Source organism: Acinonyx jubatus, chromosome B2, assembly GCF_027475565.1.
Source record: "Acinonyx jubatus isolate Ajub_Pintada_27869175 chromosome B2, VMU_Ajub_asm_v1.0, whole genome shotgun sequence".
NCBI classification, from domain to species: domain Eukaryota; kingdom Metazoa; phylum Chordata; class Mammalia; order Carnivora; family Felidae; genus Acinonyx; species Acinonyx jubatus.
The window spans coordinates 104,917,771-104,941,034 of NC_069385.1; the positions used below are offsets into that span (position 1 = coordinate 104,917,771).

The window sequence follows — 23,264 nt, forward strand, 5'->3', positions numbered from 1 at the left end:
CTTGGAGAGACTCTACAGAAATACCAGGAAATGTCAAATTAAAATTCCTTTCTGTCTTCATTTGAGAAAAATGCGATTATTGTCACAAGATAAGCCATGCCACTGAAAAGATGACTTATTCTCCAGGTTGGTGTATTTTTCTCCCTTTGGATTGACTTCTTTATTGTATTTTTTGTTTTTTTCAAGCTTCCTTACTTACAGAAAGTTTTTTACAGTAAAAAAAGAAAGATGGAGAGAGACCCCTACTCATTCACAAGTGAGTCTCATTTTCCCATTTGTAATATAACATCATTAACACTGGCTTTGTGGTAGGATAATTAGGGGCTACTCGCTGCTTCCTTTTCCTTTATCCACTCATGTTGGTCTCATGCATCAGCCTGGGTGCTTGCTTTATAAAGGAGCTTTCTTTTTCCCTCTGAAGGGGCTTCTATCTATTGTACTTCTCTCTTTGTTTGAATGTCAAATTTGATTACATACAACATTAAGAAGATGAGCAGCTCTCTCCTTGAAATATGATGGTTCCTCTTCCTCATCACTGGTTTCAAAAAACCATATTGTTGGTGAGGGTTAATCTTACATCATCAGAGTTGACAGCGTCCCTCGGTGGTTCCATGTCTTCAGGTGACATGAGTCCAGAGCTGGGAGCCTGCAGACTTGGGTTTCTAGCTCTGGTTTGAGCCTTGATTAGCTGTGGTCCATCACTCCAGGCTCCAGGCTCCTTAACTTACAATGAGCATCTTTCTGGTTCAAAAGCTCTATGTTTTTCACTTGTCTCACGGCCAAGTTGCCTCTAAGCCCAAGCCAGGCTAACCGTGTAATCAATTTAAATTTGGACAGGGGGACTGTGCTGGCAGTTGGATTCCTTTCGTACAAAGAACCAGCCATGACCTACTTAGAGTCAGCCCAACTGTTGGTGGCTATTCATGAGGGCCCCTCCCTTGGCAACGCACAGAATCCAGCCAGGTGACATCCTAGGCCACCTTTGCCAAGATGAACCAGACTCTCTTCCTGAGGATAAACATGACCCAACAGCATGGAGCTGGAGGCTCCACAAGACCAAGGCTCTGCTGCGGCCCACTGTGTCTTTCTGTCCCGTTGTGGACGCCCGGCATGGTATATATATACATTGATAGTTGGTGGGGAGAAATGTTCAGCATCACAGAGCAGCTTGGACAGAGGGGTCTTCCACCCTCCCCATACTTCACATCTTCCTCCATCAGCACCACAGCATGGGAGGCTTCCTTCATACTCCCCAGAGGCAAGAAGACAGGAGTAAGCACATTTTTCCTGGGGCTCTGCCATTCCCGGGATGTACGACCTTGTCAAGAACAGAAAACCACAACTTTAATGAACAGGTGGCAAGACCCAAAAGCCTCACAGCAACTACACTACGGGCTCACTCTTTCTGGAACAATAAGCCCCTTTGGGTAGAGCCTCCTTGGCAAACGGAGAGTCTCTTTCTCTTAAGTCACTCTGGAATCCAGGGAACAGGCTGGTTTTCCAAGGCCTACAAATGCTGAGTTACAAACCTTGTCTTTCTGTAAGCAGGACCGATTCCTTTCCTCTTGGAAAAGACCCCTTTCTTTGTACAAGGCCCTGGGCTGCCACCGAAGGTCTCAGCCACAGAGGCTCATGGGAGCTAGGAGGTATTGGGATGGGGGGAGGGGAGGGTCTCTGTCTATGTATCTGAATGCCTCTCTCTGCATCTGTCCTCATTTCTGTCGCTGTCACTCAATGTGTGTCTCTGAGTGAGCCTCAGTCTCTGTGTATGTTTCTGTTTCTTTCTGTGTTTTCTGGGTCTCTCTCTGTAACCGCTGGCTTCTCTCTGTATCTCTCTGACTCACCGCAAATGTGGGCATCCTGTTGTGGGTGTCTCCATCTCTCTGTCTGATCTTCTCTCTCTAGATCTATAGAGACTTGGACACAGAGGATTGGAAGACTTGCCTGCACACGTCCACATGTCTGGGTGGCTCTCTTACGACCCAGAGTCACCACACCCCTCGGTGTCTCTGTACTTGTTTCCCCTGTGACTCCCGTCTCTCTGTTTCTACATCTGTGTCTCTCAGACATTACCTCAAAAGTGAATTAACTTCTGCATTATCCCTGAAGCCTCTCACAGGTGGTGTTTACGATAATTCCTTGATCTTTCAACACAAGGGAACGAGAGGGGCCACAGCAAGATGTGTGGGGATATTATTGATACCATGTCCTGGGGATGGGGAATTAGAGAGAGAAGAGAGGCAGCAGTCATGTAGAGCTGTGCAAATGCCCCCCTTTAAATACACTCAGGCTAACTTACAACCATTCTCAGACACGCCTCACTGTTTTATAGCGACAACAAAAATTTCAGGAACGCAAGAATTAGAAGTGTGAATGTAACTCCAACCATAGCTAGAGGAGAATAGATTGTATAAGAAGAATCCTTTCAATCAAGAAAAAAAACATTCATGGTCACCTGGGTGGCTCAGTCAGTTAAGTGTCTGACTTCAGCTCAGGTCATGATCCAGAGGTTCATGAGTTCGAGTCCCACATCGGGCTCTGTGCTGACAGCTCAGAGCCTGGAGCCTGCTTCGGATTCTGTGTCTCCCTCTCTCTCTGCCCCTTCCCCCTGGCTCACACTCTCTCTCTCTCCTTCTCTCTCTCTCTCTCAAAAGTAAATAAACTTTAAAAAAACAAAATTTCAAAAAAAGAAACTTTAAAAAAAGAAAAAGAAAAAACATTCTTAATTACAATGTCATGAATTTGGGAACCCCTTCCTTTGCACTCACCTCCCAAGTTAGGGGTATAGCCGGCTGTGTTAGCTTGGCCCTTTGGTGGGGTGACCAGAGAAATCAGTAGAAAGATTCTGTTGATGACAGAGGCATAATTGCATTTATCATTATTAGTCTGTTTTCAATTATCACAACTAGTCAAAGCACATAGAGAACTGTGACCCACAGCAATTTATTTCATCCTTTCACTCTAACCCCCTCCTTCTTTGTATTAGCACCGCGTACAACACAGGAACAGGCCCGTGTGAGAGATCCCCCGGCTCCCACCTGGCCTGGCTCCCGGTCCTGAGGGGTCTCTAGTTTGGGAGGGAGATGGGGAGAAGGCAGCTGAGTGGCGTGGAGAGACAGAGCAACATTAGAATGCCTCCTAGCCCTCAAATAGCTTTTCTCAGCAGGCCTGCTGGAATCTTCCATGATACAGTCATCCTTTTATAATGTACCTGAGTCTAAAAGATCCTCGTGTTTTAGGTAAATGTTGCTTAAGATGCATCAGCTCTCTGGTGAAATGATTACCGCATGAGCGTGGACTAACTCACCACACCGGATATCAAAAGAACACATTTCTTATCCTGAGTTTGGGGAGCTGGGACTGATGCCCCGCAGGCAGGTGTGACAGGGGAAAGAGTTCAGCCTGGCCTGTAGGAGATTGCTACACGGGGAGCAGAGGTCTGCAAAGCAGGAGAGAAGACAGACAATAAGCCCTACTTCCTCTGAGGAGGGCTGATAAAACCGACTTGGAACAGCCTACAGCTAGCGGGAAGGGGAAGGATTTTAAGACATTAGGATAAATTTACCAAGTTCCTAGACCAGTGGTTCATAGCCTTGGCAGCTCTTCAGAATCACTGGGAAACTTTAAAACAAACCAAAAAAAGTGACAGGCCCTACTCCCTGCTTTAAATTTTCTTTGACGTACATGGTATTTTTTAAAAGTTCTCTAGATGTTTCTAAGGTGCAGCCAGCATTGAAAACCACTGACTCAAACAACCAACAAACTGGTAATAAAGTTCTGAGTATAATCCTGACTTGTATTTAAGTACAGACACAAAGAGAAGTGGGCCAGATGATCAGAGAGCAATTCACCCCTGTGGTGGCTGAATGGATCAGTACTAGAAATGCATAAGGAAAGGAACAGTGACAGACTGGAAGTGACTGAAAGCGCCAAGCCTCTCCTGAGAGCTGGGGACAGACCCAGTGAGGTGGTAGGGGGATACTTATGCCAGGCAGACTGATCGGGGAGGCAAATATGTACAATGCTAGGTAGGGTCTCAGCATCGGCTACGTTAGAACCACCCGGGGAGCTTGTAAAACTCCCAGACACATCGCAGACCGATCCAATTAGAATCTTCAGGCGTGAGACTCAAGCAACATTTTTTGAAGCTTCCTAATGGATTCTGATCTTCGGGTCATGTTGAGAACCACTGCTTTGGGTAACTATTGACGTTCATTCTCAATAAAACTTAGCTTTTGAAAATTTCAGCTGGAAAAGATATAGAGAGGTCAACAATCTGCCAGGTTTGGAGACCAAGGACCAAGTTTAGGTAAGAGTAACAGGAAAGGAGACAGGAAAATAGAGGGAAGAGAAAGGAGGGAAGATAAAAGGGGGCCTAAAGAGGAGAGAATAGAAAGGCAAAGGACATATGGGGGGCCAATGCTGCTACTCAGGGCCATGGGTACCAGGTCTACAGTGATGGGGCACCCCTCTCCATGCACATCTCCTGCAACCCAGTCCACGCGGGGCGGTATAGATCCCATCCGATGTTGGCATGGGAAACTCTAGATTGCCTCTTCTCTTGTGACTCGGTATGTTCCCTGGGCCAACACGGATCCCCTCGTGCTGCCATTTAAACATTTTTTAGTTCTTCCCTCACTCAGAAGAGCTGAGGGAGCGAACCTTTGCATAACAATACGTGATGTCTACACTGTAGGAAGTGAACATCAGGGAGAGGGCTTGTGGGCTACTAAACTGTAGAGCCTTCTCCACAACACCGCTGAGTAGCCCCGAACCTTCTCTTACAATTCCGGTAACCATGGCAGTCACCCTTCTTGAAAATCAAGCTATGAGGAAGTTCTTTGTGGAGGGCCAGAATTTGTTTCCCTGGACTTTCACACTGTGGATGTGGTTCAACCGATTGGAGTCATGGAGAACGAACAGCCTATCACGGGAAGCTGAGATTTTCCCTTCTCTCATTTCCCTGCCTCATCACAGGCTTGCTCTCCCGCTGCATGGTTCGCGGTTTGTCCCTCCAGGCCCCCTCCCGACCCCCTGCCTGGCCACTCTCCTCTAAATGCATTTAAGTCTGCTTTCCTTTCTTTGGATGTGGTCCCATCACTCCGGAAAGAATCTGAACAGCTCAAAGAGGTGCTCCCTTGGCACTTCTGAAAAACCCATACCACAGAGCGTTAAGGTGCTTGGTTTATTAACAGTCCATACGCCAGAAATGCGAACACTGTTGTCATCTTGTCAAACGTCTAAATGCAATAATGCACATGAAGGCTTTACCTCTGAGATTCTGGAGATCCATTTTGCAGAAGTTACTCGACCCTTTAAAGCTTCTCTTATCTGGATAGAGAACAAAAGGGGTTAATAATTTAAAAAATTACGAGAGGCCATCACATGTGCCGGGGCCTGGCGAACACTCTCTGGCAAGGGAGGGCGTTACCAGCTGGGTCCTGTCGGTGGGTCATGGAGGGATCAGGAACTTGGAGGAGTGGTTCGGGAAAAGGTGGAGAGAGGGGGAAGCACAAGGAAGATGAGGCTGGCACAGGACACTCATACTCAGGGGCCTTCAACGTGAACCCAGTGACTAAGAAACACATTTTGCCACGGGTTAGAGCAACCTTTGACTTAGCACTGGGAGTAGTTTTTTTTGCAGCCCTTGAATAGTTGAACATTTCCCATAGCTGCCAGTTATGTAAACCCTGCTTTCTAGAGGTCAATCCAAAGCTAAAAAAAAAAAAAAAAAGAATCTTATGCAACACGGCAAAAGCCCGTGGAAAGGAGAATAATAAGAATAATAAATAACAATTCTATTTTGTTTTTTAAATATATATTAAATAGATTTAACGTACATATAAATATGAAAGGTAAATCTATTTAATATATATTCAATACTATATAATATATGATGGTATATTCTTTATTAATACTAATGTAATATATAATATAAATTAATAGAATATTAATATAGCATATTAGTGTTAAATATATTTTGTTTCTTTAATTGCATTTTATTGTATATTTATATTTTGTCTTGAAAAAGCACTTTAAAGTCCTTTTCACACCTGCCATCTCATTTTATCCAAAAAACAGTCCTGTCAAATAGGTACTATTATTTCCATTTTATAACCGAGGATATTAAGTTCAGGAGATGAAGGGACACCAAAAGTCAGTTGACTGCTGAGAAGAGCCAAGACTTGAGTTCATGTCTCCTGACTCCAGACCAACCTGTCATTTTCCTTCAATCTCTCTGGCTGAATGCAGGCAGTGTCTTCTTGTTTTTACTCTATCTTCCCTTCTGCTTTACAAAATGCTACTCATCTTCCAAGGCCTTATAGTTCTGTCTTGACAGTTAATGGATGCCAAAGTCCTCCAGCTCAGAGTGACTTCACCCTTCGCAGAAAACGTGATATTCTTTGCCACACACAGGCTCCAGAGAGGAAGGAGCACCCCCCGGGGTTTGGGGGCTGTGCCCTCAAGGGTCCATGGGGATATGAGAAGACATACTGGAGGTTCTCTTTACAATTCTTTCTTTTTATGTTTCACAGTGTGCAAAATACATACTTTGTAAATTAATAATAAACACATCTGGGGACACATGCTCACTGTTTTTTACTGATGTAAAAATTTGACTACTGGCGTATACAGCTTTGTATCAATTAATCATGTATGGTCCTGTGACATCTTTGAGCCTTTACCTATTATAATTTTAAATATAAGAGGTTTTGATCTTGATAGAAAGTTGTAGGTCTTAGAGTTCTTTGCACATCTCATAACACCTGGTAAATCAGTAAGAAAAAATGTTGCTGCTGATGCTTTGACAACAATACTAGTTGTGGTATTATGGTTAATAAAAAAAAAAAAACACAATCATATGGTATGCAACTGTGTACCACCTCAAATGCTTTGTGTGTTTTTTCACTTGCAAAATCACATTGGTTCTCTACCTCATCTAGCAGAAGAGGCAGGAAAATCATCATTATCTCTACATTCTGTTTAGGGGATCTGGGTTCCTGAGAGTGAAGGACTTCCCAGTGTCTCAGAGATAGTACATAGAAAGACTGAAACACTAATACTCTGCCACCTCTAAATAATTTTTGTTAGGTTGATATGGTATCCTCATAACAAAATGAAAGGATCGGTGTGAATTGCCCCTTTCACAAACCCCAGACATTAACTTAATAATAGAATAGCATAGATAAAAAATTAATTCATTAAACACCCCTGCAGGGAAAGTGTTTGCATCTACATTTGAGAGGGTGGCTTGCTTTTCTCACTCCAGGAGGCAGGGGGTGAAAGAGGGTGATCTTAGAAGGCTGGGTAACCATTTGATATTTTATTCATGTTTAGTTTTTATGTGTTTTCACCACTCACCACCTATACACACTCATCCGTATTTGGGAAATTCCCTTCTCTGGGTCCACCTCTATAAAGTAGAACTCACTGTCCCAACTTCCCTTGCAGCTAAGATGCAGCCATGTGACCTGGACTCAGCCAATCAGACATGTCAGTGCAAAGAAGCAGGTGCCAGGGGGCCCCAACAGGCAGGGTGAAGGTGACCTCCAAGACAACAGTAGCAGCAATTCTAGCTTACCATCTGCTACCTGACCTTGGCCTGGCAAGCTGTGCTATCTGGGCCCAGGAAAATGAGGAGGAACATTGGTTCCATGCTATGGATGGGGAACTGTGCCTGGGATGTAGCCTCCAAGGCTCTAAGCCAGAGGGACTTCCCCAAAGATGATATTGTAAGATTTCATGAGTCCTCTTTCTGCTTCAACTTGTCAGAGTGGGTTTCTGTAGAGATCATGGGCAAGTTTAACCACTCTGAGTCTCAGTTTCCTCATCCATAAAATGGAATATAAGAATACCCAAGATTGTTTTAAGGATTAGAGGTAATGCACATAAAATGCTCAGCTCTGTAAGAGTTTGTAAGATAGATATTACTTCCATCATAAAAAAGAATGATGCCCTGTTTGAGTGTGTGCACAAATGACTGAAGTCAAAGATGCTCAGTAAGGGGTCTTTCCAAGTGAGGATTCCAGGGCCAAATACAGTTAATGCAAGAGGAGGAGGAGAAGGAGGAAGAAAATGGGGCGGGGGGGGGGGGGAAGAAGAAGAAGAAGAAGAAGAAGAAGAAGAAGAAGAAGAAGAAGAAGAAGGAGGGGAAGGAGGGGGGGAGGAGGATTTACAATACCTTTGGATCCAGGATTGTTCCAAACACCAAGATGAAGAAGCCCTGAGAAAGACAGAAGAGGAAAGAAAAGCCATTTACAATAATAATAATAATAATAATAATAATGAATATTGGTATTTATCAGTCCTTTTCTAGTTTAAAAAACAAACAAAATAAAAACAATTTATTAAATCTTTGACTCTGTTAAGGCCACACGACCTGGGTTCATACACTCAATAAATATTCATTGAGCCTCTTCCACATGCCAGCCACTGTTCTCGACACTTGGGATACGTCACTAAACCCAACAGACCAAGGTCTGTGATTCATACAAGAAGATTATGGGGATTTCTTTTTAAGTAGGGCAAACTAAAAGCATTTAGCATTGACCAGGAGCTCGCCAGAACGTATATCTCACTAGAACACAGTCTGAGCAAGACTCAGAGGAGATGTTAGGCCATGGACAGCAGTTTTGCAGTCCTTGGACAAACTATAATGAAAGAAACTTCCATACAAACAAAGCAAAGCAGCTATGCTCAGCTTCTGTTAACACTCTCAACTTCCTTCCCCCATCCACAACCAAAGAAAATTATAAAACTTGGAAAGAAAAATCAAGTACAGGGGTGTCTGGGTGGCTCAGTCAAGCGTCCCATTCTTGATTTCAGCTCAGGTCATGATCTCACGGTTCGTGAGTTCAAACCCTGCATCAGGCTCTGTGCTGACAGTGCAGAGCCTGCTTGGGATTCTTTCTCTCCCTCTTTCTCTGCCCCTCCCCTGCTTTCTCTCTCTCTCTCTCAAAATAAATAAGTAAACCAAAAAAAAAAAAAAAAATTAAGGAAAAGTCAAATACATGGGCCCTAAGACATAAAACAGATTGAGCTTCTAAGCACATAACAGGTGCTCAGAAACAGGTGCTCCAAATATGACATAGAGGGAATTATAGCTCTCATATCCCTTACCATCCATTCAAAAAGAGACCCCATTAAAGTCAAAAGGAGGCTGTTCCTCTATCATTACAGTCCATTTGAATTGGCACAGAACCCCCCTGGAAGAAGGAAGAGAAAGTATTCATCCCATTTTTCAGACAAGTAGAAAGAAACTCAGAGATTCAACTTTCAAAATGTAACAGATAGCAACATTTAGATAGTTTCTCCTGAAGGCGTGGTTACTTGAGTCCTGGCCCACCTGAGAGAAGTGAGATAATGACTTTGATTAGCAAGGCATCCCTCTGTTAAGCTGCTTTGATCTCATAATCGAATGTGAACCCTCAGCTAAGCAGATGCCTATGAGGACACATGGGTTTAATACAAGTGGTGCCATAAAGATGTTGCAACTCAGTAGCAGCATATCAAACCCACTGCTACCTCTATTTGTAAAAGCTTAGCTGACAAGTGGAGGATTTCACAGGGACCAGTGCTGACCACGAAGCTCATCCAATCCCCAAACATACTAAATCCACCTCTCCATTCAGCCAGTCCAGCAAGCACTCCAAAGCTTGGAGATCTTCTATCAGATTGCTTTTCTGTGTGACACTCTTAGCCTATAAGGTAACTACTGAAATCTGTCGTGTCTACCAAGAAAATGTCATCACTAGCATGGTCATATAGGTGACAAAGCATCATTCGTGTAAAGATGCCTGGAACAAATACAACCAGGTCTGGTTTGGGTACTGGGAATACATTTTAAATCAGAATCTCCATGAATTTTGCCCAGGAGTTAAATTTTTAAAATATCTAGGAACTGTACGTTTAGCCCATTTCTTCCAAAACACGCATTCCTTTGGCTAAAGGACTAAGAGGAATTTCTCTCCTTGTTAGATTTTCAATTTCTTGAGGCTAAACCAATTATATTCATATCTGCAACATTTAGCATAATGCTTGACACACAATAAGTACTCAGTAAATGTGTGTTTCTATTTGTGTGTGTGCATCTATATCTGTGTTTGTGTGTGTTTAACTGCTTTATTATGCAACCTGAATTTGTACACTCATAAATATGTAACAGGAACATATTCCAGTAGGATCACTTTTTATTGGTCCCACCTTGGGAAAAGTTACACGAAATATCATTCAGAAAATTTGGATAGATTATTAGTCAAAGGTTTAGTATCTGATTGATAAAATACACTGGTAGTAGCTTCTTTGCATTTCTTTTAGTAGATAAAGCTTAATTTGAGCAGATAAATGTCAAGGTGTTCTCCCATGTTTTAAAATACATGCTTAACTGCTATGGACGGAATGTTCATATCCTCTCCACCAAAATGTATATGTTAAATCCTAATGCCCAAAGTGGAGGCATGCATTTGGAAGGTAATTAGGTCACAAGGGTGGGGCCCTCATGAAAGGGATTAGTGCGCTTACAAAAGAGACCCCAGAAAGTTCCCTTGCCCCTTCTGCTATGTGATGTTCTAGCAAGAAGATGGTATCGATCTATGAGGCAGGAAGCAAGCTCTCTCCAAACACCACATTTGTATGTGCCTTGATCTTGGACTTCCCAGCCTCCAGAACTGTGAGAAATAAATTTCTGCTGTTTGTAAGCCACTCAATCTACGGTATTTTTGTTACAGCGGCTCAAATGAACTGAGACATTTATTTTCTCTAGCCACAACAGCTATGAGGGGGTCCCCACAGCTTACCCAACCTACGGTTACTGCTATGGAAGGCATACGAAAGGAACTGTATTTACAGTTGTATTCAGTAAATACAAGAGAGGATACCAACCAGAAGTTGTGGATTACAAGTGAGCAGTCATATCAGCAATTGACTACATAATAATTATGGTTATGGGGATGATTGAGCTTTAAAACCAATGGAGGTGCTCACATGGGGCTAGGACCAGGAAAGCTTCAGAAGAGTCTTTCTCCTACATCTTCTGGACCTCCCAGCGTGTTTAGGAGTCTCTGTCCCCTCTCTGCTCTATCAGCCCAGCTGCCCCTCATCTTGGCTCTTCCTAGGACTCTGCTTGTCCTGCTTCCTTCTGCTCACTTCATTGTGTCTCCCACCTCAACAGATCTGTGGCTCTCTTTTCTCTCCTCCAACACTGGGCATCCTCAGGATGCCCTGGTCCACGGGTCTGGTAAATAGCAATAACCAGCTCTCCTAATTTGAAGCACTTACCAGTCTCCATTTAAATACTCCCACCTTGGCTGATTTAAGTCTAGCAACATGACATCACTGAAGATGGAGTTAGAAAGGGATGGACACATCATGATACAGGGTTTTCACCGTACAGATACAGTAGATGCAAATACCCTCACAAGCATAGTAAAGTGTAGACAAATAATTAGGAAGTAATGCATTTGGAGGATGTAGGACCTTAAACAGAGCCATTGTTTTATTTCATTAAAAGTTTATATATTTAATTTTTAATGATGTCCCTTTGCAAAATTCCTAAAAATAAAAGTCATTTCTCTTGAGCCAGGACAAACCAGCTCCAGCACACCGGTGCCTAATGCCTACCAGTCCTCGTGCCCAGGGTCTACCCTTCACCCACACCCTGCCCTCAGCTTCTCACCTCCATCAGTACTGGCATTTGGATGAGCTCCATCCCCCTTGCCAGGAGTCAAGACAGAAACTGAGTTGAAATTACAGTTGATCCTGTCATGACAGGTAAAGGAACTCATGGCACCAAAATACAACTGCTCCGAGCCTAGTCCCAGCAAAAATCACAGTAAAGATCTGTGCCCCCAACACTGGGTGACAAGGAAAGGGAAATGTTGAGGAGTAGATACATCAACTCCTTAAGCGTTCCTGACAAATAGCCATGGGATATACTGAACAGAAATTTAAGAACACTAGGTTGTTCTCCCAGCCCTATGCATGACTAGCCACATAAACATGGATAAGAGCTATACAAAAATTATAGGATACTATTCATATTTTCTATAGAAATGCATAAAAACAGAGATCCCAAAGACAAGGAACCATTATTATCATTATTATTAGCTTTGTTCTCCAAGGCATCAAAATGCTTATTATAAAGTGAAATCACTGGGGCCCCTGGGTGGCTCAGTCGGTTTAAGTGTCCAACTTAGGCTCAGATCATGATCTCACAGTTCCTGGGTTCAAGCCCTGCGTTGGGCTCTGTGCTGACAGCTCAGAGCCTGGACCCTGCTTCAGATTCTGTGTCTCCCTCTCTCTCTCTACCCCTCCCCCACTCACACTCTGTGTCTCCCTCTCTCTCTGTTTCTCTTAAAAATAAACATTAAAAAATTTTTTTAGGGGCGCCTGGGTGGCCCAGTTAGTTGAGCGTCTCACTTCAACTCAGGTCATGATCTCACAGCTCATGAGTTCAAGCCCCGCATCAGGCCCTGTGCTGACAGCTCAGAGCCTAGACCCTGCTTCAGATTCTGTGTCTCCTTCTCTCTCTGCCCCTAACCCACTCGCATTCTGTCTCTGTCTCTCTCAAAAATAAATAAACATTAAAAAAAATTTTTTTAATAAAAATAGAAAAATTTTTAATGAAATTGTTTATACACAAATCTTAAAAGAGAAAAAGGAGAAAATATTTGACCCAAAATCTCCATTATCCATTAGGTAAAACATCTATTTCCGAATAAGCATACACTCAGAAGAAAGGATTATTTTGAAGGTCTTTAGAAAGATAAAAGCTTTCTTATCAACTAGTTCCTATCTACATATTTAATATTCAGTGTAATAAATTTTGGCTCCTTAGTACCCTGTGACAGAAAAAAAAAAAAAAATTCAGTCAAGTAGAGGATTATTGAATACGGCATACTATCCTGTCGTATTTCTACATGGTAACCTGGTAAGATGCTACAATGTATTTTTAAGTGAAAAAGTAAGGTGCATAATAATGTATATTTTAACCCCTATATTATGTGAAAATATATTTGTATATAAGCGTAAAACATTTGGCAAAGATACCCGTGAAGCTGTGAACATTGCTTCATTCATAGAGGTGAGAGAGGAGAAGAGAAGCCATCTTTAATATCACTCTGTATGACTTGCCTCATTACAATAAGATGGTTTCCAATGGGAACCAGAAATTCTAAACGGAAAGAAATGCCATGAATGTGCACATTTTAATACCTCCAGTTAGGTACCTAGATTTGGGGGAAGTAGTGGTATTTAGTTTCTGAACAGTAGCAGCTCAGCCTACTGTAGTGCTATTCATGATCTTTAGGTCATTTTTGAACTTGATGCTTTCCACCCACTGTTTTATTTCAGTATTTCAGGCAGGCAGTGGTAATACCCATTTTATAAGTGAGAAAAATATGGCTCAGAAAAGTTAATCAAATACCTCAAAAGAACGTTATATATCAGTAAATGAGAGAGTCAAGATTTGCATCCAGGCCTTTCTGGGGAAAAAGAGTTTATTTCCTCACTTAATATTCTATTCCAAATCTATTGTCTTTTATAAAGAAATATGATTCTATGGGGCCCCTGGGTGGCTCAGTCAGTTGACTTTCCAACTCTTGGTTTTGCTCAGGTCATGATCTTCCAGTTCATGAATTTGAGTGTCACATCAAGCTCTGCACTGACAATGTGAAGCCTGCTTGGGATTCTCTCTCTCTCTCTCTCTCTCTCTCTCTCTCTCTCTCTCTCCCTCTCTCTGCCTCTCCCCTGCTCGTGCTTGTTCTCTCTCAAAATAAATAAATAATTTTTTTAAAAAGACAGAAATAAAGAAATATGATTCCAAAACCTCCCGATCACAAAACTTCTTCCTGAATTCTCTCACTTAGTACTTGGCCAGTAGCATCTAGACTTACCTGGAATGCATTGAGCACAGAGAAGATAATGTGGAAGGCAAGGTTGCTGTCATCAACGACCATGGCTATTCCAAATCCCCAGGTCAGTCCCAGCAGTGGTGTGAGGATGGCGATGTTCTTACTGATTCTCACAATGGCTCTCACCTCCTGGAACATGGAACTGCCAATGGCAGGTCGCTGGGTCTTGACAATCACGAGTGTGACTGTGACCAGGTTCACTACCACAATGGCCAGAGCTGGGACCACAAAGGCCAAGAGGGCCTTGGTCATGTCCCAGTTGAGCCAGCAGGCCTCAGGCCGTAGGTAGCCTTTGCTGGGCTCAGTGGCAGCAACTGTGATAGCAGCAATGACCAAGGGGCACCCGTAGCCGATTGAAAAGAGAGCTGCCACCAGGACCGACTTGGGCAGTGTATGGAAGACAATCAGGATTCCATAGAGGATAAGGAGTGCTTTGGCAAGCATCCAGAAAAACACAGAAAGGTAAAAGAAATGAACAAAAAATGTTGCTGCCACACACCCACTGTGATGTGTCACTGGACCGCTAAGAAAGGAAGCCACAACGAACCACACATCAGCCATCAGCAAGGTGGCCGCAACATTAGCGATGCATATATGGCGTAAGTACGAGATCTCTGTCTTTGTCACTTGGCCCCAGACCAAGGCCTCAATGGACAAGCAAAGGATCAAGCTGCAAATAGAAATGCCCAGGCCTATGTATGTGATATAAGTCAGGATCGGGCTCTCCAAGATGTGGGGTGACATAAGAATGGAAAAAGAGGTAAACAACTTGCTTGGCCTACATTTGCAAACAGCTTGCTGGGAGTTTTCTTGAATTATTTGACAGGCCTGCTGGTCCCATCTGCTCTCCAAGGAGTGCCAGCCAACACACTGTGTCCTCTTCTCCTCTGACTTGTTGATCTTTTCAAAAATCAGTGAGATTCTTTTAAGTTCCTTGGGCAAAATGACAGATAAGACAAGCCCATTCACTGTGACGTTTTCCAAAAAACTGGCTTTTAAGATGGCCCCAAGAGTTGGAAATGCAATGCTGATGGCCTGAGAAGGAGCGGGCACCTTCCGAAGTTCATCTCTACTGATCAACACCTGCCCAGTGATCTCACTGCTGGTGTCATTAACTCTCATTGAAAAACTGAAATTCTTCCCAGTGTTGTCTGGGGATATGGCAGTGCCCATAGTATGAATGAAGACATCTGATATGTCAATCGGATATTTATTTATAAATAGCTTTCTGGCAAAGGAGTTGACTGAGTGTAGCAGGACACAGCTGCTATTTCTGTCTGGGATGAAGGTCCAGTTTGAGATGCTTTTGCTGTTAAGAATGTGGTTGGCCATGATGCTGTAACTCTGCCAAGGAAGAACCAGCATTAGTACTGAGCTGCTCTGGGCATCTGCCAGAACAGTCAAGAGTCACTTTCATAAAGTGTGGTCCTCCATCCAACTGCATAGACGTCCCCTGGGAACTTCTTAGAAATACACAATCTCAGGGCCCACCCTAGACCCGATGAGTCATAATCAGCATCGTAATGAGATCCCCAGGGTACCCACACACCACCAAAATGTGAGCTGAGGGATAGAGCAAGGAGTGAGTTGCCCTCGTGTCACATATGCAATGTCTCCCTGTGAGGCAGCCAGGTGGGCAGCTCATGGACATCATCGGTCCCACTTCACATCTTGGTGAAGCCAGCAACTCGCTTACCCTGCTCAGCATACCCATCATGCAATTAACATCTATTAAATCCCAACTGTGTGCAAGACCCTGTGCAGGAACATAGCGAATTGACAAGTAGCCCCAGAGGCTGAACCTGCTTTTTGTCCTCAGCCTCAAAGATCAAAAATAAGGGGTGTCTGGGTGGCACAGTCAGTTAAGCAGCCGACTCTGGATTTTGGCTCAGGTCATGATCTCACAGTTTGTGAGATTGAGCCCCACGTCAAGCTTTATGCTGACAGCACAGAGCCTGCTTGGGATTCTCTCTCTTCCTCTCTCTGACCTTTCCCCACTCGCATGCACTCTCTCTCTCAATAGATGATAGATAGATAGATAGATAGATAGATAGAACTTTTAAAAAACACATTATTGAAAAGAAAAGAAAGGAAAGGAAAGGAAAGGAAAGGAAAGGAAAGGAAAGGAAAGGAAAGGAAAGGAAAGGAAAGGAAACAAATCCAATTCCATTTCACACTTCTGCAGCACATATGTATGGCTGTTTTCTTTGCATTCAGTCATTTTCTATTTTAGCAATCTGTTCTTCTGACTCAAAAATAAAAGTAAGAAAAGTCTCTGCAAGAACCAGAATGGTTCTTAGAGGTTTCCAGTAGCTAAAATACACATTGGAAAGCTTATTCCGGTATCTGATCCAGTACCCAATAAGTGCTGTCTCTAAATGCTTACTGATGGAGCATGTTCACTTTTCTATGTCTTTTGTTCCTTGTTCAGTGAACATTTATTGAGCATTTATTGAACCCTTATTGTTATGCTACGCATTACAGATACTGATGTGAAAGAGGTGGTCCTCGGACCCCAAAAGCCCACCGAATATTCCAATCAACCTGCATTCCTTTCCACTGAGGTATCATTCTGCCAAATCAAGGCTACTCACCTTCATCTTCGCCACGTCAACATCTGTCAATAACACTGTGGATATGTTGTGTAAGAGCTGCACAATGACAGCGATGTTTCCCGGGATCCGGGGAGACTGCCGAATGTTCCTGATTACACAGGACAAATCCTTCGGACACGTTTGCATCAGCCTGTCTGTGATGGTCTCAGGCTTTCTGGCATACTCATCTACTTTTGTATTTCCTCCTAGTGGTTGGATCGAATATAAATTTGTCTAAGAAATGGCAAAAAGAAAGTTTTGATTATGTTACTTTTGTTTTGAAAATAAAAGCACCTTTACTAAAACTGAGGACAGCCTTATCACACAATTGTGTATTTCAGCGTGTTTTTCAATTTCACATCTTCAAAGTCACATCTGCTGTGGAATAACTTGCCCAATACCAAGGCACACGGACAGAAAATGAAAGTCCCAGCTTGCCAGCTGCCTGCTCCTTAATCCCCTCCCTCCAGAGAGTAAATGTTATCTTTAGCATACCACTTCAGACCCCTTCTGTGTCTCTATATCGTATATATGTCCTGTGCACGTAGATACATTTCTAGTGTCATTTAAGCTTATTTTTACTATTCCTGAGGGGCAGAGCATGAGGCACGAGCGTATTTTAAAAAATGGAAATTCTGAACTAGATTTAGATGAATCAACTGATACCAAGACAAAAGAATGACTGAAAATAATGATCAGCAGTATCTCCTACAGATTCAGGCTCTGGGGCCCACACCTCTGTGCAGGAGTGGCAAACACGGCCCCCGAATGGCTGCCTGTTTTTTGTAAATAAAGTTTTATTGGGACCCAGTCTGCTCATTTGTTTAAGTATTGTCTATGGCGGCTTTCATGCCACAACGGCAGGGTCAAATACTCGCAATAGAGACCCCATGACCCACAAGGACTAAAATATTAACTGTCTGGCCCTTGACATAAAAAAAAAAAGAAAAAAAACTGCCAGCCCTTACTTCAAAGGACCCCTTTCTGGCCTCCTCTAGCCTGGCCCTTCACAAGACAAAAGTCTGCATGGGCCTAGAGGATACGCCTACTCAGAACTCATGTCCCTGCATCTAGACACTCAAAGTCCCTGCTTAGCAACCCCAAGTCCACTTCCAGGGCCTGCATGGCCCTCCATCCAACAGCATAGACATCCCCTGGGAACTTCTTAGAAATGCTACCAAGGATGGACCAAGCCACCGGGGTGCTAGCCGCTAGGCCCAACAGGTGGCACAGGGACCTCTGTTTCCAAGGTTATGAACAGGTGGTCTTGGCTTTCCACCACCCTACAGGTGCAGGACGGAATCTGGGATGAAAGGTCAGCAGAATATATTCTAGTTAGTGGTCTGTAAGCTTGATTGAAAGCATTTAGATATTAAAGTGTGTGGTACGTGGCTTTCTGTGAGTATCTTTGCAAAGGTCCCTCAAATTAGAGGTGGGCCAGTGACAGACACCCTGGAGAGGGCAGCCTTTGAAGTCTGCTCAGGGACTTCAGGTGAAGAATCCACTGGCACTCCCCGTGGCCACCTGCAAAACCACTGAAGGGGGATGTTCCTAGATGCTAAAGCATTGGCTCCTCTGAAGGAATCAGGAGCTGAACTTCAGAAAAGGTAAAGCCTCTAGGAGAAAAAGAGTACAAAAGGGACACCTGGGTGGCTCAGTCTATTAAGGGTCCGACTTCAGCTCAGGTCTGATCTCACCATTTGTGAGTTTGAGCCCCGGGTCGGGCTCTGTGCTGACGGCTCAGAGCCTGGAGCCTGCTTTGGATTCTGTGTCTCCCTCTGTCTCTCTCTCCCCCACTCATGCTATCTCTCTCTCTCCCTCTCTCAAAAATAAATAAACATTAAAAAAAAATTAAAACACAAGAAAGAAGAGGAGTAAATGAAACACAAAGAGAACAAAAAGTATTTGTCCTGATTTTATCAAACATGTGATTTTTTTAAATGTGTAATTACTTAGGTATATATGGAAATGTGCTCATTTGTTTGATGACGAAGTCCTTCCCTTTAGGTCAGCTTGCTTCTCATGCTTTACTGAGCACAGAAATCACCTGAGGTGATTGATACCATGAAAATTCAGATTCAACAGATCTGGGATGGGGTCTGAATTCTGCATATCTAAAAGTTCTCAGGGTTGCCCGTGCTTCTGGTCAGCGAAAGCTATGTTAAATATCACAGCTCCGTATTAAAAAGCTAAAAGCTGGGGTGCCTGGTGGCTCAGTCAGTTAAGCATCCAACTTTGGCTCAGGTCATGATCTCACGGTTCGTGAATTCGAGCCCCACATCGGGCTCTGCACTGACAGTGCAGAGCCTGCTTGGGATTCTCTCTCCCTCTCTCTCTGCCCCCTTCCCACTTGCACTTTCTCTATCTCAACATAAATAAATAAAAATATTTTAAAAAGCTATGAGCAAAGATGGAGAAGTAGGCCATGATCCTTCCAGAAAGCCCTTCTAGCTCTGACCTCAGGATCAGGTATCTTTGTGTCATGAAGCGTGTGGGAGACCAGAGCACAAACTTTTAGATGCCCACAGTTAGGATCTCCCTCCTTGTACAGGGAGAGAAGATGAGCGTGTGTTTATGTATTCACGTACAAACACACTCGCCTACCAGCCCTGCCTTGTGCTCTCCCTCTCTGTTATTGACCATGCAATGCATTGCTAATGTGGGGACTCCACTCTGTGTGCGAGAGAAAGGATATTACCTCAAAGATGTTGAAGGCATTAAGAGTCTGACAGGTTTCAGTGATCTTGTGCCATTTCTTCTGCCTGCATAAGAACCCCATATTTCCCTGCGAGTCTGGAGGGCAAGGTTGACTGCAGTGGGAATTGTCCACACAGACGCCATCGCATACGCCTGGGGAAATAAAAGGTATCAGCATCAGATGGAGAGGCTGGGGCTCTGGGCTGCACGGGCCAATCACCAAGACGTCAGCACAGCGAGGGCATGTAAACCCTGCGGACATCGGGTGTGTTTTCTTTGCAAAGTGGGGGAAGATGGAAATAGATCAGTGATTGTCATATTATTTCGGTGGCAAACACCTATTGCTTCCAACAAAACATTATCCAGAACTCACACATATAAAGCAGATAAAAGTGGAACTATCCCAGTTGAAGTGAGAAGCAAGAGCCCGTGTTCAGTTCACTAGGTCTGTCACACTCCACAGGAACCCGCTGGACACGTCCTGTAACCCCTCCAGCTTCCCAGAACACAGTATGGAAGCCACTGGGCTCGATGTTCTTGGAGAAAGCTCCCAGCTCCGGAATGAGTATGTTATCAACGAATTCTCACAGACCTGTTCCTAGCCACTGCTCCCATCTGAGTTGGCTCAATTGAAAGAGTTTATGGCAAAGAACTCTCAGGCCAGGATGGAGCAGAAGGTGCTGAGAGGAGAGGGGAGCAGGGGTCAAAAGTACAATTTAATAGGAGAAAGATAAACAATCCACATGCCAGCCATCCAGGCGTCCCGTCTGCCATGCCAATAAACAGAGGGCTGAGCCTGGCTATTACAATAATAAACATAAAAACTTCCATTTGATTACTAACAGCTGCCGACATACCTTGTGGCCTGGGAGACATCTCCTTGCTTTTGTTAGCAACCTAGAAAGGGAAAATCAAAATTCACATGAAAAGTAATTATTGATATGCCAGCCCAATGATTCATTCTAGTCACAGACTAACAGCCACATCGGACTCAGCCCTGATGCCAAAATGCCTCCAAAAGCTGAGACCACGAAGTAAGTCCCCAATGGCCCCATTCCTCATCAGCCTGGATGGCTTTCTCTCCCACTGCTACTCAGCAGGAGCAGTCCGGCAAGAAGGATCAACATTCTATCCAAGAAATGCACCAGGAGCAGAGGTGAGCTTACGTGGAGATTAATGAAGGTTAGGCTGTAGAATTCCTTGTGTGTATGGGCCCCTTCCAAGCACTGAGAGAGGGTTTAGCAATGTGTTCACATGATCGTGTATTTTATTAACATTTCAAAAGCAAAACAGCTTAACCACCATCTGTTCAGACCATTATTTTTTGCCACTTCACCTTTCCTTACTTCACACTCTCCCTCATTCTGGATAGCACTAGAGAATCTGGAGAAGTAGAAGTTGAGTTGGGGATACATCTAGTTTGAATTTAATAGCATATATTTATGTAATTTGCAGTCATCAGCACATTACAAGGAGGACATCAACATATAAATGGTATTTACTTTAACAGTAGTTACAATCAGTCACAGAACAAGAAAATTCTAAGTGTTCTGGACACTTCGCAGGTCATATATGAAAGAAACTCGTTAGATGTTTTCCCAAAGCTGACAAAAGTCTTACATATTTACATGGCGTTACTAATAATGAAACGAGAAGCTGAAAGATATTCTTCTAAACTAGCAATAATAAAAAACAAATTGAATCAGCAATGCTAGAGTGAAAACTGAATAATTTTTCTATTTTCTCTCTAGAAAAAAATATTACAAAATTATTGGCATGCAAGTATGCAGCTAAAAATGTAGAGACAAAAATGTGGGCAGTTCATTAATTAAAATATTGCTATTTTACTGGATTTATTACTGAATAATGCTGAGTAATTACCGAATCTAATTCTCTTCGGCATTTCTAAATTTGAAATTTGTTGCAATTACTTTCCTAAGTAGATTCTCACTTTACCCTCAATCTTGTATTTGTAATTTTGTATTCTTTTTCTTTAAAAAAAATGTTTTTAATTTTATTTTGAGAGAGAGGGCAGGAGGGGCAGAGACAGACAGACAGACAGAGAGAAAAATCCCAAGCCAGCTCCACACTGTCAGCACACAGCCAGACTCAGGGCTCAATCTCACAAACTGTGAGATCATGACGTGAGACGAAATCCAGAGTCAGACACTTAAGCAACTGAGCCATCCAGGAACCCCTGTATTCTTCTCCTTTTACAGAAGTCTCTTCACATCCGGCTTCCCCCTATCCTGAGCGTTTCCCACCCCTCCTGATTAAAAACCCTTCTCTAGCCCACCCATTCATCAGACTAGACCCCTCACTGAGCAGCAGTATCATATTGCGGTCGAAGGGTATACTCTTGGAGCAGACCGCCTGGGTCCAAATCCCAACACCTCTACTTGAGACCTTGAAAAAGTTCCTCTCTCTGGGCCTCAGGGTCCTCATCGATAAAGTAGGGCGAGAATGATACTATTAGAATTGTGTGATACCTCAGAGCACTTTAATGAAGAATAAATGAGATCAGCTATGGAAAACACTTAGAATGGGGCCTGGAATATCGTAAGTGGTATTTAAGATTTAGCTCCTGTTACTATTCTCTGAATATGAACTTACTGACTATTACATACAAAGCTCAAGTTCATCCCTTCCAAGAAGTCTTTCCAGTTTTAAATGGTACATCCTTCCCTCTCTGTCTCCTGTAGGATTTGTTGTCTACACCACTATATCTCTCATTCAATGCTTCACATATACTCACCTTCCTGCTTTTTACTCTCTAATCATTTTTATATATGCATATTATCTCCTCATTTAAATTGTATGTTCCTTAAGAACATGGGTTTTGTATTGTGTTTTTTATACCCCCCTAAGATGCTAGTTCTGTGTCTTGTACATATATGTGTATATACATATTAGCTTGTATGTATATACTGACATACATGTGCGTGCGTGTGTACGTGGGGAGAGAGAGAGAGAGAGAGAGAGACTGAAACTTCCTGGGTTTGTACCAGAAGTTTGCTCTCTAGTGGCTGGGAAGAGCCATGGTCCAATTCTCCAACTTGCATTCCAAGATCTAAACCACTAGGGAAGGAATTAGAAATTCAGTGACTCAACTGTGTGACTAACATGTAGAGGTCATGTCCCTCTCTCCTTCACTATATTGTTTCTCTCTGTGTTATCAAGAAGCAAGCCTGACACTTCCATTTTCTCTACCAAATAAGAATTTAAGAGAATCTGAATTGAGCATTTAGGGTCTGTCTAAAGTGAAGGGTATCACTGCGGACTCATGAGTTACAATATCCTTCAAAGCACTGAGGCAAGCTGACTTCCCATTTTACGGTCTACAGATTCAAGCCTTATTTCATACCTGGGAGACTCAAAGGCTTTTGACCCCAACAAAAATAATAAAATGGCATTTTTTTTTTTACTTTTGAAAGACCTTCTTATTTTATAAATAAAGAAAGCGCATCTTTGACAGATGAGGTGATTTACACAAAACCATGCAGGGGGCTCCTCTTAGAGTTGGAACTAGAACACAGCTCTTCTCAATACTACAACACTGTTCTTTCCACCAAGCCATCCCATATGCATGTGGAGAGAGCAGAGGAGGATGTAGGGTGTCGGGAGGTGATGCTCTAAACTCATCCTGAGAGGGTCATGGTCTCTAATACACCACAATAAAACACTTAAAAGTGAAATTCCAGGGGTGCTTGGCTGGCTTGGTCAGTGGAGTGTGCAACTGTTGATTCTGAGGTTGTAAGTCCGAGCCCCACGTTGGGTGTAGAAATTACTTAATAAAGCCTTTTTAAAAAAAAAAAAAAAAGTGAAAAACTCCAGATAATACTTGGCCTATTATACAGACTCCAGTGAAGTCACATTATATTGATCACATATGTGGGGAGAAGACCGTGGCATGCTATTTACAAAGAATTCTAGAAATTCTACCTTCTTAAGTGAAAGATCTGATTTACTTCTTCCCAGTGAATTTGCCAAAGCACAACCATATATGACTCCTGGTCATTTCATTTCTAGGGTGGCATCCTATATGAGCCACTTGAGCTTCAGA

At 43.1% G+C, this 23,264-nt stretch overlaps 1 protein-coding gene across 3 annotated transcripts in view; it reads right to left on the reverse strand.

The window, feature by feature from the left end:
- Positions 1-133: 133 nt before the first annotated feature.
- The window catches only part of LOC106973943 (adhesion G-protein coupled receptor F2), a 40,029-nt gene continuing 16,898 nt past the window's right edge, over positions 134-23,264 (reverse strand). For all 3 annotated transcript variants that reach the window (XM_027057601.2, XM_053222707.1, XM_053222708.1), the window contains 8 exons: positions 20,059-20,098; positions 19,203-19,354; positions 16,505-16,738; positions 13,893-15,254; positions 8,183-8,224; positions 5,272-5,331; positions 2,769-2,845; positions 134-1,318 (listed from right to left, as the gene is read on the reverse strand). In XM_027057601.2, coding sequence (XP_026913402.1) covers positions 2,798-2,845; positions 5,272-5,331; positions 8,183-8,224; positions 13,893-15,254; positions 16,505-16,738; positions 19,203-19,354; positions 20,059-20,098 — 1,938 coding nt within the window. In that variant the 3' untranslated portion in view covers positions 134-1,318; positions 2,769-2,797. The remainder of the gene's footprint in view (positions 1,319-2,768; positions 2,846-5,271; positions 5,332-8,182; positions 8,225-13,892; positions 15,255-16,504; positions 16,739-19,202; positions 19,355-20,058; positions 20,099-23,264) is intronic.